Consider the following 13,763-nt stretch of genomic DNA (forward strand, 5'->3'; position numbering starts at 1 on the left):
ATTCTAGATTTTTTTTTTGATTTAAACGCAAAGGCAATGAAAAAACTTTAGACAGCAAAATAAAAATATTATACACCCAAAAATAAATAAATAAAATAGATGATTTAAAAGATTTTTCATGAGGGGATGTGATCCCACTTATTTGTCAGCATTTCTGTTACTCACAGACGCCAAATTCACACTTAGATTTTCTGAGACCAGCAATGTTTATTATTGTAGATGAATGTGCAAATTGTTATTAAATGATTAAAACTCACACATAATCTGATTGTTTTTGTGATATAGTCTGTTTATGTGTGCTTTATTCCAGGGTGATGTACTAGGCAGAGATACTGATGCCTCTCTGACGGCCTTTGTTGTGATTGCCATGCAAGAGGGCAGAGAGATCTGTGCTGGATCAGTTGGTGTAAGTCAATTTGTTTCACCTCCAGTGGCGGCTCATGGATTTTAAAATAGAGGAAGCACAGTAATGATCTAGGGATCCTCTCGCGTGTATTTCTCTATTATTAACTTGCTTTAGAATCCATTTTTGGATCCCTTTTAAACATAAAATGTAAAAACACAGGGCCAAACCAAACACAGGACCTCTTTCAAAGGTGGTTTACAAATTTTTGATTGCTAATATTACTTAAGTCAAAAATTGTGGATATCAAAGGGGGTAAATTATTCAAATTGACAGTTCTTCTTCACAGCCAAAATGCAGTTAGTGAGTACTGTACATGGCCACAGAGTCAAGGCAAACAAAATGAATATCTATGACTTCATTACTGTCTAAAATTTTTTTTTCTGTCATTCGATTGTATCACTTCCCACATAGCAACATTGTGTCGGCCCAGATCTGGCCCACATCTGGCACTTGTGGAATGCGGATCTGGCCCACATGCAGCGTGGAATGACGGCCCTTGGGTGGCCCACTCCTGTTTGCCAGATCTCGGCCACAAGCAGGCCATAGCAATGCCACATGTCAGCCAAGAGCAAAGAAATAAACCAGAACTGGACTGTATCTGAGCCACAAAGTCTGTGTATATTAAATATGGAGTCATCTTAGCTTTAATAAGCCTTTTAACAAGCAGAATAACTGAAGGAAAGAAGCTTCACTTATTACTAACCAGACTGACTTTATTTCTGTCAGACGTCTACAGAAGTTTTTATTGAGAATTAATAGAGGTTTAACTCTAATGTGTTCTCTTACGAGAGGTCTCTTGTACTGCGTAAGTATCTTACGCTCGGGGAAAATCCCTTTTCCGCGAGATATTGAAGCCAAAAAATGATCCTTAACTGCAGCAGCCTATCGAGCGAGGCCTTGCGTGATGTCAGACCCAATGAGGGTGCTTCGCGCCCACTGCGTCACGTCCCTCCGAAACGGGCGTGGCTTAGGCCTATAAATCCGGCTCGCAGGCAGCTGATATCTGATTTTTCATCTCTTCAGCGAAGCACACGCATCGCTGGATCCGGAGAGAAGCCTGAGGAAGCCTTTGCAGCGGGACGAGTCGTCACTGAAGTCGCTATCCGGCGCCTATATCCTTTACACTCTCTGCTGCGTGTGTGTTCGCCGCCGCGACACGCACTGTCTAAAAGAGCTTGCATCTTTTTAAAGATGCCTTCCTGCAGCTCGTGCAGAGCCACACTCAGGGACGGGGACCGCCATGTGACGCCATGTGACCGTTTCCTGCCTGGGTGAGGATCATGCAGCTCTCACGCTCGCTGACGGCGGCTGCCCTCATTGCGAGCTACTGCCTATGGTGACTCTGAGGACTCGCCTGGCATATTTCGCTGAGACTGCACCTCCGCCCGCTGTAGTGCCGCGCGGTCCTGGACAGTGAGTGACCTTGCACATTAAGAAAAAAACGGATTTTCTTCAGTCATTGTTAAAAAACAAGCTAACAAAACTTGCAAACTAGCGTTAGTGAAGCGGCCAGAGGGATCTTTCTGCCTCCAGCTAAGCCCCGCCCACACAAATACGTCACCATGTTTACCAACTGTAAAAGGGCTATATGTGGAAGGCTCCGCCCCTCCCTCTTCCCGGACTCCCTGTGAGTTCCCCTGGTGATTGTGCACTATATGAACCCCGGGCTTTCGCCCTTGGGTCTTTGGTGTCAGATCCCAGCACGCACGGCGTTTTACATTGGGTCCCCTAGCGTAAGATACTTACGCAGTACGAGAGACCTCTCGTAAGAGAACGTACTCGGTTACTAACGTAACCTCGGTTCTCTCTAGAAGAGGGAACTAGTTCTGCGTATCTTGCCGTGCATGCACACGCTCTGGTTAGCTTCGGCGATGAAAAACCAGATATCAGCTGCCTGCGAGCCGGATTTATAGGCCTAAGCCACGCCCGTTTCTGCGGGACGTGACGCAGTGGGCGCGAGGCACCCTCATTGGGTCTGACGTCACCGTAGGCCTCGCTCGATAGGCTGCTGCAGTTGCCGCAGAGCAGCCAATAGGCGCGCGAGCTGTCTCGCCTATGTCTGTATGCTGCCGCAACGCGTTTTACAATAATACAAAATTAAGGATCATTTTTTGGCTTCAATATCTCGCGGAAAAGGGATTTTCCCCGAGCGTAAGATACTTACGCAGTACTCGTTCCTTCTAGAGAGAACCGAGGTTACGTTAGTAACCGAGTACGTTTCATTTGAAATCACCATAACAGCGATTAGTGTTTCCATTAGTTGGGCTCTTAACTCTTATGATATTTTTTGTCTGTTTTGGCTGTTGTGACAGTGTCAAACACATTTGCTGCAGCAAAGAAAGCTAAAGTGAAATGAGATCAGGTGATGATGGTTACCTGTTGATGGCTTTATAATCATCATGAAATAGACTGATTCACTGATGTCATTTGAATCTAATAACTGTGTTGTACCATTAATATATTGTGGCAGGAGCAGGACGAGGCCGAGGGCCATGAGCGAGCGGCATGAGGCCGTTGGCGTGATTACTGATGATTTCTGATTACATCTGTGCGACGCACCGGTCTCGTATCTCTCACGGAGGAGCGGAAGCATAAAGGAGGAACGACGGCAGTGAAGAGTGAGAGAGGAAAGGCCTGAACTTGTGTTGTGATTTGTTTTATTTTATTTTATTGTGACAGCAGTCGTCCGTGAGGGGCTGCTGTCTTTTACTTTCGTTTTGTATTCGTTTTATTTTTTATATTAAAGCTTCATGAATGTTCACCGGTTCCCGCCTCCTCCTTCTCGGGTTTCGGCACCAGTGTAACGCAGTTCAGATATTATGGGAAGAAGGAGGCATCACTCCTCCTTTATGCTTCCGCTCCTCCGTGAGAGATACGAGACTGGTGGGTTGCGCAGGTGTAATCAGTAATCATCAGTAATCACGCCACCGGCCTCGTGCCGCTCTCTCACGGCCCTCGGCCTCGTCCTGCTCTCGCCACAATATATTCACATCACAAACCCTGTTTGACTGTAGCATGAGATCCAGCAATATTATAACAATCAGTTAGACTTTAACAAACATCTCTGTTACTGTAATTTACTATTATCACTGTAAAGCTGCTTTGAAACAATTCATATTGTTTATAAGCGCTATATAAATGAAGGTGATTTGACTTGACTTGAAGAGTTAGGTTAAAAGTTCTTAGATCTACATCCTACAACATACAGTACACCAAAATTGACTCTTTTACACACTCTTTTATAGAGTCTGCATGAAAGTATCAGGAAGGCTGTTGCTTTCTTAGAAGGTCGACTTCCACAACTGACCAATCCTTACGCTGTTGCGATGACGTCCTATGCCATGGCCAATGCTGAAAAACTCAATAAAGACGTCTTGATGAGGCACTCCAGCAACGGAGAAGGTCAGTCACACCAACACGTCATCAATTTGTGCTTTTTTTTTTCTTTATACAACATCCAACAATAAAACAAACCCAAGTGGAAGTTCTGAAAGAATTATGTAAGTTTTGGTATGCAATAATAGCTGCGTGTTGGTGTCAATAACAGTAATGGAACACAATCCTGTTATTATTCCTGCTTTGTGCTTGAATCAGCCGGTAGGTCCTGGACTGTCGCTGGACAGCATCATCACTCAATGGAGGCGACGGCCTATGCTGTGCTGGCACTTGTGAAGGACAAAGACTTTGATAAAGCAGGAGAGGCAGTGCGCTGGCTGCGTTCACAACAGTCTCAATATGGTGGATCTGGCACCACACAGGTACACTAATGACGCTTTTCCACTACACAGTAACAGCTCGCCTCGACTCGACTCGCCTTTGTTTGGTTTTCCACTGTGTAAAAGTTGTACCTGTACCTGCTTCCAGGTACTTTTTTTCGTATCACCTCCGGCGAGGTTCTGAGCGAGCTGAGGCGATACTAAAATGTGACGTGAAAACACGGCAGACTGCTGATTGGTCAGAGAGTACTCATCACCTACGAGAGTGAATATCATTGTGAGTGCAAACAGAAATACTTGACTGCGTTTTTCTGCATTTTAAATACTTAAATAAATACTTATTTATAATGACATACTCAGCCATTAAAAAAAGGAGTTTTTTTAAAAGAAATGAATACCTTTATTCAGCAAGGATGCATTAACTTGCAATAATTGCTATTTATCAAAAAATAATGTAAAAAGGTAACATGGTTTACACAAAAATAATAAGCAGCAAAACTGTTTTCAACTCTGATAATAAGAAAAGTAGAACATTGCGTCATGGCAGTTTCCTGCGGTGTCGCTATGACGACCATGTACTATTGTGGAGGTACTATCTGCAATGGAAAACGGAGCAAAAAATGAGCCGAGACGAGTCGAGTCGAGTCAAGTTGAGCTGGTACTGGTAATGGAAAAGCGCCATAACATCTCATCATCTGACTGTGATAGACTGATGCAGAACTTGTCTTTGAATGCTGTTCTGCACTTTCCAGGCGACCATCATGGTGTTCCAGGCCGTGGCAGAGTATCGCACGCAGGTGAAGGACCAACAAAACTTCAATCTGGACGTGGAGCTGTCCGTGGCAGGAAGAAGACCTGACAGATTTACCATTAAAAGAGAAAATGTGCATCTTACACGGTCATACAAGGTGATTAAACTCATCAACCTGCTTCAAAATGTGTCAATCGGATGTTTTTGTTGTATCATAGTTATGTTATTTGTCATTTATCATATTTAGTTGTCCATGTCAATAGTGTTGTGTTTGGTCAATAAAACAAGTGGTGCTCACTGCAGAGTCAAATGATGTCCAGCTTGCCCTCTATCAACAAAATAGGCGGAGTTTTCCCTAGTCCAGCTACACCTATGTGGACCTACTGGGTGAAGCTTAAGGTATAGGGAATAGGGTGAAGCCCAATTTATACTTCTGCGTCGAACTCACGCTGTAGCTACATCGTAGGCTGTGTGTAGCACGTGTACCCTTCGGCGTACCCTGACGTGCACCTCTCCAAAAACGTAACAACAAGCCAATTCTACGTAGACCACAAGCGCTGTGATTGGTATGCTAGAACTCCTCCCTCAGGTTTCACATGCTCCCTCTGCATGTGTAATTGCACGTCAACACGGACAACGTTGCAGAAGTTTAAATAAAAACAAACCTGTAGTCTACAGCGTAGAGCAGGGCTATTCAAATGGTGTCCCGCGGGTCAAATCCGGCCCGCCAATCATCTCCATCCGGCCCGACGACACCAACCTCCCTCATCCTCTTTTCCTGGCAGTGTGGCTAATTTAGTTTGATAATCGCTCCGATTGACCTGAGAAACGTTTTACGTGCGAATATTTCAGCAGTTATTATATGTGTCCCATATTTCTGTCGACTGAATACCAATCATTCGTGAATGAATCATTCTTTTGGTTCGATTCTTTCTAAACGCGCTTGCATAACGGTCTAAAACTATTCGGATTCGGAATATTAAACTATTCCATTCGGACCGCTCCGTCACTGAATCATCTGAAGCGGTTTCTCGGTCAGGACAGTAACAACAAATATTGCTGTTTTCAGTTGTTTCAACACGGCCCAGCACGGAGTTGCGTTTACTCCCGGTCCTGGACACTAATATTAAACAGCGTTGCGACAACCAGTGAGAAGCGTTTCAATGCGACAGACACCTCTCTCACTGTTACAAACCACATATCACTCGATGGTTTAACTACGAGTATTAAATAGGATGAAACAGCCTCAACATTCCCAACAAGACTGATGAGGAAAGCAGGAGAAACTTTGTGTCATGAACGAAATTAGAAGACTTTAAATCCCCTAATCACCCTTACAAACATTTACCATGAATGTACTGTAGTAATTTACCATGGGTTGGGCAGAAATGTGCAATATTTATATTGAATACTATGTTATAGTGATTTATATTGCATTAGATTTATTAGGTGGATAAAGGAATATATAATTAATGTTTGTTATGAAATTATATCAGTTTCTTTGTAAAGGTGTGTATAGTTTTTAACTTGTGTTTAGGCATTTTTTATACAGTGGGAGTGAGTAGCCTGTGGTTATCAAGTCTCACTGTCAGAATAAGCATTTCATTTAAGCATAACAATTATAAATAAAATAATAATTATTTTTCACCAATAGCTATGAGTTTGTATACTTAATTTATTTGTTCCAAGGAAAATAGTTGTAAATTATCAAGTTTGTATTTATTATGGTTTTATATATCTGCATACTGTTGGGTACCACATTTCCAAGTAAATACCATACTTTTTTAGGTTTACTTTAACTTATTTACTGAAACTGTTATGTTTCAATAAATAAGCTAAACCCCCAAACCAACCCACCGGCCCACCTCAACTTTTCTATTTGATAATCGAGCCCTTGAATGAAGCTAGCTGAATAGCCCTGGCGTAGAGGCTCCGGAGTAGGTCCGACGCAGAAGTATAAATCAGCCTTAAGGTTAGAGTTGGGGTGTGGCTGGACCTTCAAGCTCCACCCATTATGTCCAAAGACGGGGAGCTGGATGTCTTCAGATATCTCCATTACATCATGGATTTGATTATCCTGCTGACTCGAGTACATGTGTTCACTCAACAGGTGGAGATCAACAAGGACTTCAGTGTGACGGCTAGAGGAACTGGAACAGCCACTCTCTCAGTGAGTGTTCATGAGCGTTTATACGGTCAACAGCAAGATTAAAGCGTTTGAACATCTAATCTGAGACGTGCTGCTCTTTTCAGGTTCTGACGCTGTACTACGCCAGACCTGTTGAGAAGAAGTCTGACTGTACACTCTTTGATCTGACTGTTAAAATGGAAAAAGACTTTGAAAGTAAGATTGACAAAGAGTTCATTCACTTTCCATTCATTTAGAAAGTGACATCTCCAAAATACCCATGTGTGTTGGATTTTTATGTTAATTATTATATATTTTTTTGCCTTTAGCAAGACAAGAAGGAGCCATTGAAACATACAAGCTCACTATGGATTTCTTGTATGTGAACACATTTCCTAATACATTTATTTTTATGTCAAGGAACCATCTTTATTTGTAATTACAAATAAATTGTAATTAATTGTAATTACACTTGCGTCATGAACACGATTACTAGCAACAGCTGATTACCACCGTTACACTAGCGGAGACTCAAACTTCACTGCGTTCTGACGCAGATGTAACTTGCTCTTCAAAGAATGTTAATTCAGAGACAAGCAGCTCTGTTTTATACTACAATATAATAATTCTGACATCAAGCAGACTAAAAAGCTCTAGTGTGGAAGCAGACTTAAATGTAGAATCAGTTGATGGAGGAAAAATGAAGACCTACAAAATCTGTTAACAAAATTTGTTCTGGATCTGTCCTTCACAGCTACAAAAGCGAAAAAAAAGATGCCACCATGACAATTCTGGACTTTGGCATACCGACGGGATTTAAAGTGGAAACCAAAGATCTTGAAGAGGTATTACACTGATAAACTGATGCAGTGATGCTTCATATTTGTGTAAATGATTCCATTCTAGAAACAAAAACTCACGAGCCCTGTGGAGCGTCTCAGTTCTAGTAGCTTATATGTACAGTAAATAGATGAGGAATCTAATAAACATCTACAGACAGGACATTTGATCATATCATGTATTGCTATTTTTTTCCTCATTTTCTTGCCCTCAGTTGTCCACAGGGAGTGAGAGATACATTCAGAAATTTGAGATGGACAAGGTGCTGTCAGAGCGAGGATCCCTCATCCTCTACTTAGATAAGGTATTTCAGCAGACTGTGTTGCATGATCATTTCCATCTCTTTTATTTATTGGACCTGAAAACCATGTGCTTATTTCTGTAAGCAATTGTTGAATTCTTGATTCTGATTGGCTGACAGATGTTCCAAAGTGCTCATTATTTCACTTATGAGCAGACATGGGCAGTATTTCAATTAAATGTATTTTAAATACGTATTTAATTACTTTAGTGTATTTTGTAATTTGTATTTTGCAGGGGTGGAAAAAATAAAATGTAGTTTGTAACAAAATATTTTGAGGGAGTGTATTTAGAGTATTTCAAATACTTAAATACTTAAGAAAAATCACCATATGCTTATCACCATAGTAAATGATTTTGCCATATTTTCGGTCTGATGTTGCCAATGGCAATGTCCAGGTTAGATGCACGAAAATCACGTGACACCCTGTAGACCGGGCTCCCTCCAAGAAGTGAATGAGTTTTGAACACAGGAGAAGAAGTGGCGCTGCTCCTCTTAAAGGGATACTCCACTTTTTTTTGGAAATGGGCTCATTTTACATCTCCCCCAGAGTTAAACAGTTGAGTCTTACTGTTTTCGAATCCATTCAGCCGATCTCCGGGTCTGGCGGTACCACTTTTAGCATAGCTTAGCATAGATCATTGAATCGGACAGGACCATTAGCATCTCTCTCAAAAAAATTACCAAAGAGTTTTGATATTTTTCCTATTTAAAACTTTACTCTTCTGTAGTTACATCGTGTACTAAGACCGACGGAAAATGAAAAAGTTGCAATTTTCTAGGCTGATATGGCTAGGAACTATACTCTCATTCCTGCGTAATAATCAAGAAACTTTGCTGCCGTACCATGAGTCCAGCAGGCGTAATGATATGACGCAGCGCCTGAAAATAGGTCTAATAGGTTAGACAAAATTAGTCCCGGTCATGTTGGATGTTATACTGAGCTGGGGACTATTTTCAGGCGCTGCGTCATATCATTACGCCTGCTGGACTCATGGTACGGCAGCAAAGTTTCTTGATTATTACGCAGGAATGAGAGTATAGTTCCTAGCCATATCAGCCTAGAAAATTGCAACTTTTTCATTTTCCGTCGGTCTTAGTACACGATGTAACTACAGAAGAGTAAAGTTTTAAATAGGAAAAATATCAAAACTCTTTGGTAATTTTTTTGAGAGAGATGCTAATGGTCCTGTCCGATTCAATGATCTATGCTAAGCTATGCTAAAAGTGGTACCGCCAGACCCGGAGATCGGCTGAATGGATTCGAAAACAGTAAGACTCAACTGTTTAACTCTGGGGGAGATGTAAAATGAGCCCATTTCCAAAAAAAAGTGGAGTATCCCTTTAAGAGGAGCAGCGCCACTTCTTCTCCTGTGTTCAAAACTCATTCACTTCTTGGAGGGAGCCCGGTCTACAGGGTGTCACGTGATTTTCGTGCATCTAACCTGGACATTGCCATTGGCAACATCAGACCGAAAATATGGCAAAATCATTTACTATGGTGATAAGCATATGGTGATTTTTCTTAAGTATTTAAGTATTTGAAATACTCTAAATACACTCCCTCAAAATATTTTTTAGTCATTTTTTTGAGAGAGATGCTAATGGTCTTGTCCGATTCAATGATCTATGCTAAGTGGGACCGCCAGACCCGGAGATCGGCTGAATGGATTCGAAAATGGTAAAACTCAACTGTTTAACTCTGGGGGAGCTGTAAAATGAACCTATTTCCAAAAAAAAGTGGAGTATCCCTTTAAGGCACGAGTAGAGTAACGGTGATAATATGGCTACGTAGCCTACATCAAACACGTTTTGCTATTAAGGGCAGCCTACCACACCATTGATGTGAACTTTTGTGAACCATTTACGTCAGAGGGAGCTATTTCAGGCCCTGTAGAGATTTAGTGAAATGCCCATGCTTTGTTATTTTGCTACTTCGCCATTTTGAATTTACACATTTCTCATATTTGTGTTATTGCTACTATTTGTGTTATTGACCTTTCAGTAATAAAAAAGAAGACTTAAGATTATTGTGGGAGTATTTTTGTATTTTCAAAATACTAATTACTTGTATTTTATTTAAATACATTTTTCACATCAGTATTTTGTATTTTATTTTGTTACATTTCATGAGCCAGTATTTGTAGTTTGTAACAAAATAGTTTTTGATGTATTTGTGCCCACCTCTGCTTATGAGTATGATATTGATAGTTAAAAAATATCCAATAAAAAAAACATATTTATAGCTACATTTACACTGCAAAGTCAGAGTCGCTTGTCGTATAATTGTACATTCTCTTGTGCTTTAAAATATTGTGTGAAATATTTGTTGCTTTCAGTGCACAATACTGTATATGTAATCATACATTTGCTGTGGTTTTTGTATTATTAGGTTTTGCGTGGAGAAATACAAAGAATTTCCTTCAGAATGCACAAGATGCTTGATGTGGGTCTGCTTCAACCTGCCGCTGTCACAATATATGAATATTACTCACCCAGTAAGTTTTTGCTGCACGTGTATAAACACATACACACACTTCTGATTAATTAAACTGGAGCACTCATATTAACAGGGTCATTTAGTACCATTATTAATGGCACTAATTAATTATGACAATAATTATCTGGTCTCATAGTGCTAGAAGGATGTTGCAGTCATCTGTTGTTAAACTTGTGTGTTTCAGATGCTCGCTGTACAAAGTTCTTCCACCCTGAGAGGGCAGATGGCGCTATATACACACCGAGTAAGGGAAATTTCAGCCAGTGTGCAAAAGGTATTATCCTATTACTTTTAAGTTTATACTTTCTCCAGACACGTTTATCTAAAGCAACTTCTAAATGACAAACATCACAACTAATTCACCATAAGAGCCATCAAATCTTCAATGCGTCTTTCTTGCATCAAATGTAGGGGTGGGTGGGGGGGATTCATAATTACTTTTATGAATGGGGGAACAACTCTGTGTTGGGTCTGTTATGAAAGTGTGTGTTTAAGGATAGATATCAGAAAATCAACATCTCATAACACAGAAAACTGCCAGAAGAAGGATCAGGTCAGTGAACAGGAGCGTTTGGATAGAGCCTGTGAATCTGGCACGGATTACGGTAAACGCATGTTCTCCTTCAGCCATTGACTTCTCCTTCATCCAGTCGCACGGCTGATGCTGATAACAATATATCATGTGTCATTGACAGTTTATAAAGTCACAGTATTGGATATGGATCTGGTACAGGACTCTGCCATCTATGACATGAAGGTGGAACTGGTGCTGAGAGAAGGTATGGGTAATTATTCCCGTCTGTCGATCAAAGTTTATTAAAGTTTGTATTTTTTTAGAGCATGTAACTCTTGAACTGTGGTTGACGTTTGGACGTCCTGTTAGAACTGTGTCCTGTTCTGTCCTGTAGGCACTGATGATAAGAAAGTTGAGGGGAAAGTCAGACCATTTTTGGCTAGTCTTATTTGCAGTGACCTTTTAGATTTGGGACAAGGCAAGTCGTACCTCATCATGGGCAAATCCACTGACCTCTCACGGCTAGGAGGAAGGTGAGTGTTTGTTCTTCCTACAGGATTCTGCTTTTGCACAGGAGGACACTCAACCAGGTACATTTAGGATGCAATACAAACACATATGAGGAAAAACTGATTGCATTCACATAGAATTGCTGTATGAGTCATTTGTTAGACAGAGGAAAACTGAATCACACACAAGAACTGCACGTTAGTGTCATGTTTGTGTATTTAATGTTCATTAATGGTTGTTTATACCATGTTTTGCATGTTTTTTGTGTTGTTTTAAGTCTGAAGTACATCTTTGGAGAGCACACCTGGATTGAATACTGGCCCACAAGAGAGGAAAGCCGAACACCAGAATACAGGGATCGGTACACTGGCATCTCTGCGCTTCAGGATAGGCCCTTTAAAGAAATATGTGCCACGTAATAGTAGAAATATTCTTGATTAAATGAAATGTAACATGTAAAATGTAATCTCTCTTAATAATCATGGTGCATGATATACAGTGCCTTATATTGAACTTGAATTCTTATTTCAAGATCTTGTTATATTATAACTTATCTCAGTTGTTTAAATTATTTTATGCGTCGGTCGCATTTAAATTCATCCACTTCTCCCACAAACGTTAGAGTGGCTGGAAATATATAGGAATATACTTACTCTATTTACAATGCGTGTTTGATATGAATAAAAACATGTCAAATTATGATTGAAATGTTTTACTTGTAGGCTATTTATTTGAGTGTAAATATCTAAAGCTACAACAACAAAATTGTGGTTGAAAACACTGGACAGTTTTTGATTTATGACAAGCGCTGAGGGAGTATGGCATGATCATACATCTTAAAAGGGTCAAACGTGTCTTTTATTGCACTTGGTTCCTCCCCTTTGATGCTCATGGTTGTGCGATCAAGATTAACCCATTCATTGAGTTAGATGACTCGCCATTTAGACCAGTAAGTTTTTACCTGCAGTTACTGTTGTGAATTTGGCCCTTTTCTTTACTTTTTTGTAGTGAAGTACCCCCCTTCACTACAAAAGGACTCTTTTTATACTTCTCTGTTAACCACTTTTGCCTGTCCAGGGCTTTCTGGAGCTGTTTAATTTCATTATGTAGCTTATTTCTCCACTCTTTACGCCTCTGATGCTGTGCTCTCTCACTTAGGTCACTAATTGTTTTTTTCTTTCCTGCCTCAACATTCCTTCTCCATCTCTGCCTCTCTCTCTCAAGGTACTGTGCCCTTTTTTCTGGGTGAGCATCTCTGCGTGCACGAAACTGCCTTTGCCTCTCTGCTGTTGATGTCAAGTCAAGTCAAGTTTATTTGTATAGCGCTTTTCACAATACAGATTGTATCAAAGCAGCTTCACAGTATTAAATTAAAATAATACAACAAAGTTTGTTTCAAGAGGAATTTATTGATTGATACAATTAAATTAAATTAAATATCCCCAAAATATCCCCAACTGAGCAAGCCAAAGGCAACAGTGGCAAGGATGTGGGTGCCATTTCTGACTAGGATGCCTGTTGAAGTTTAAGTGGACACATTACATCAAATATTTTATCTATAACAAAAATATGAGTTATGATTTTGGTAATAATATATTTACTGAAATACATTTTTTTAATTGAAATCATTAATTAAATTAAGTGAATAACTCAACCCTGTCACAAAGTTTACAACCCCGAAACAATGACATATGTGATGGGGTTGAGTTTTTTTGCTCAAAATGGCCACTGCTCTTAATGTGGTGTAGAAGAGTGGGCCACATGGCAGCCAATGAAATAAGTAGATTTTTAGATTTTTAAAATTTTGAAAAGTCGTCATTTTCCATCTTAATTGTATGTGATGGGGTTGAGTTGTTAAGCTTGACAGTACCCTCCCTGACTATAATACACCTCAAAAAATGAATAAAAAGTGTGATATCACTCACCTTCTTCTGCACCATGCTGTTGAAGAGAGCTGAATGATGCAACTTCCTGTGAATGATGTCACATATGGGTGGAGTCTAAATTATTATGGGCGGAGAATGGTTGGCGTGACGGGGTTGAGTTAAGACTGAGGAACGTAACTTTACAAGTTGTTTTTTATCAAATATCTTGCAT

At 40.3% G+C, this 13,763-nt stretch overlaps 1 protein-coding gene across 7 annotated transcripts in view; it reads left to right on the plus strand.

Moving 5' to 3' along the window:
* Positions 1 to 12,963, plus strand: part of LOC309493636 (complement C3-like) — a 233,196-nt gene extending 220,233 nt beyond the window's left edge. For 2 of the 7 annotated variants that reach the window (XM_082162782.1, XM_082162784.1), the window contains exons 26-40: positions 311 to 406; positions 3,652 to 3,808; positions 4,001 to 4,164; positions 4,875 to 5,030; positions 6,984 to 7,043; positions 7,127 to 7,217; positions 7,331 to 7,379; positions 7,756 to 7,846; positions 8,056 to 8,145; positions 10,535 to 10,640; positions 10,827 to 10,916; positions 11,173 to 11,247; positions 11,338 to 11,421; positions 11,551 to 11,689; positions 11,944 to 12,678. In XM_082162782.1, coding sequence (XP_082018908.1) covers positions 311 to 406; positions 3,652 to 3,808; positions 4,001 to 4,164; positions 4,875 to 5,030; positions 6,984 to 7,043; positions 7,127 to 7,217; positions 7,331 to 7,379; positions 7,756 to 7,846; positions 8,056 to 8,145; positions 10,535 to 10,640; positions 10,827 to 10,916; positions 11,173 to 11,247; positions 11,338 to 11,421; positions 11,551 to 11,689; positions 11,944 to 12,085 — 1,590 coding nt within the window. In that variant the 3' untranslated portion in view covers positions 12,086 to 12,678. Of the gene's footprint in view, positions 1 to 310; positions 407 to 3,651; positions 3,809 to 4,000; positions 4,165 to 4,874; positions 5,031 to 6,983; positions 7,044 to 7,126; positions 7,218 to 7,330; positions 7,380 to 7,755; positions 7,847 to 8,055; positions 8,146 to 10,534; positions 10,641 to 10,826; positions 10,917 to 11,172; positions 11,248 to 11,337; positions 11,422 to 11,550; positions 11,690 to 11,943 lie in introns of all 7 variants that reach the window. The other 5 variants (XM_082162787.1, XM_082162789.1, XM_082162788.1 and 2 more) reach the window with 5 other exon arrangements.
* The last annotated feature ends 800 nt before the right edge of the window (positions 12,964 to 13,763 follow it).

The sequence above is a fragment of the Leuciscus leuciscus genome, assembly GCF_965113295.1.
Source record: "Leuciscus leuciscus genome assembly, chromosome: 3".
In the NCBI taxonomy this organism is placed as follows: domain Eukaryota; kingdom Metazoa; phylum Chordata; class Actinopteri; order Cypriniformes; family Leuciscidae; genus Leuciscus; species Leuciscus leuciscus.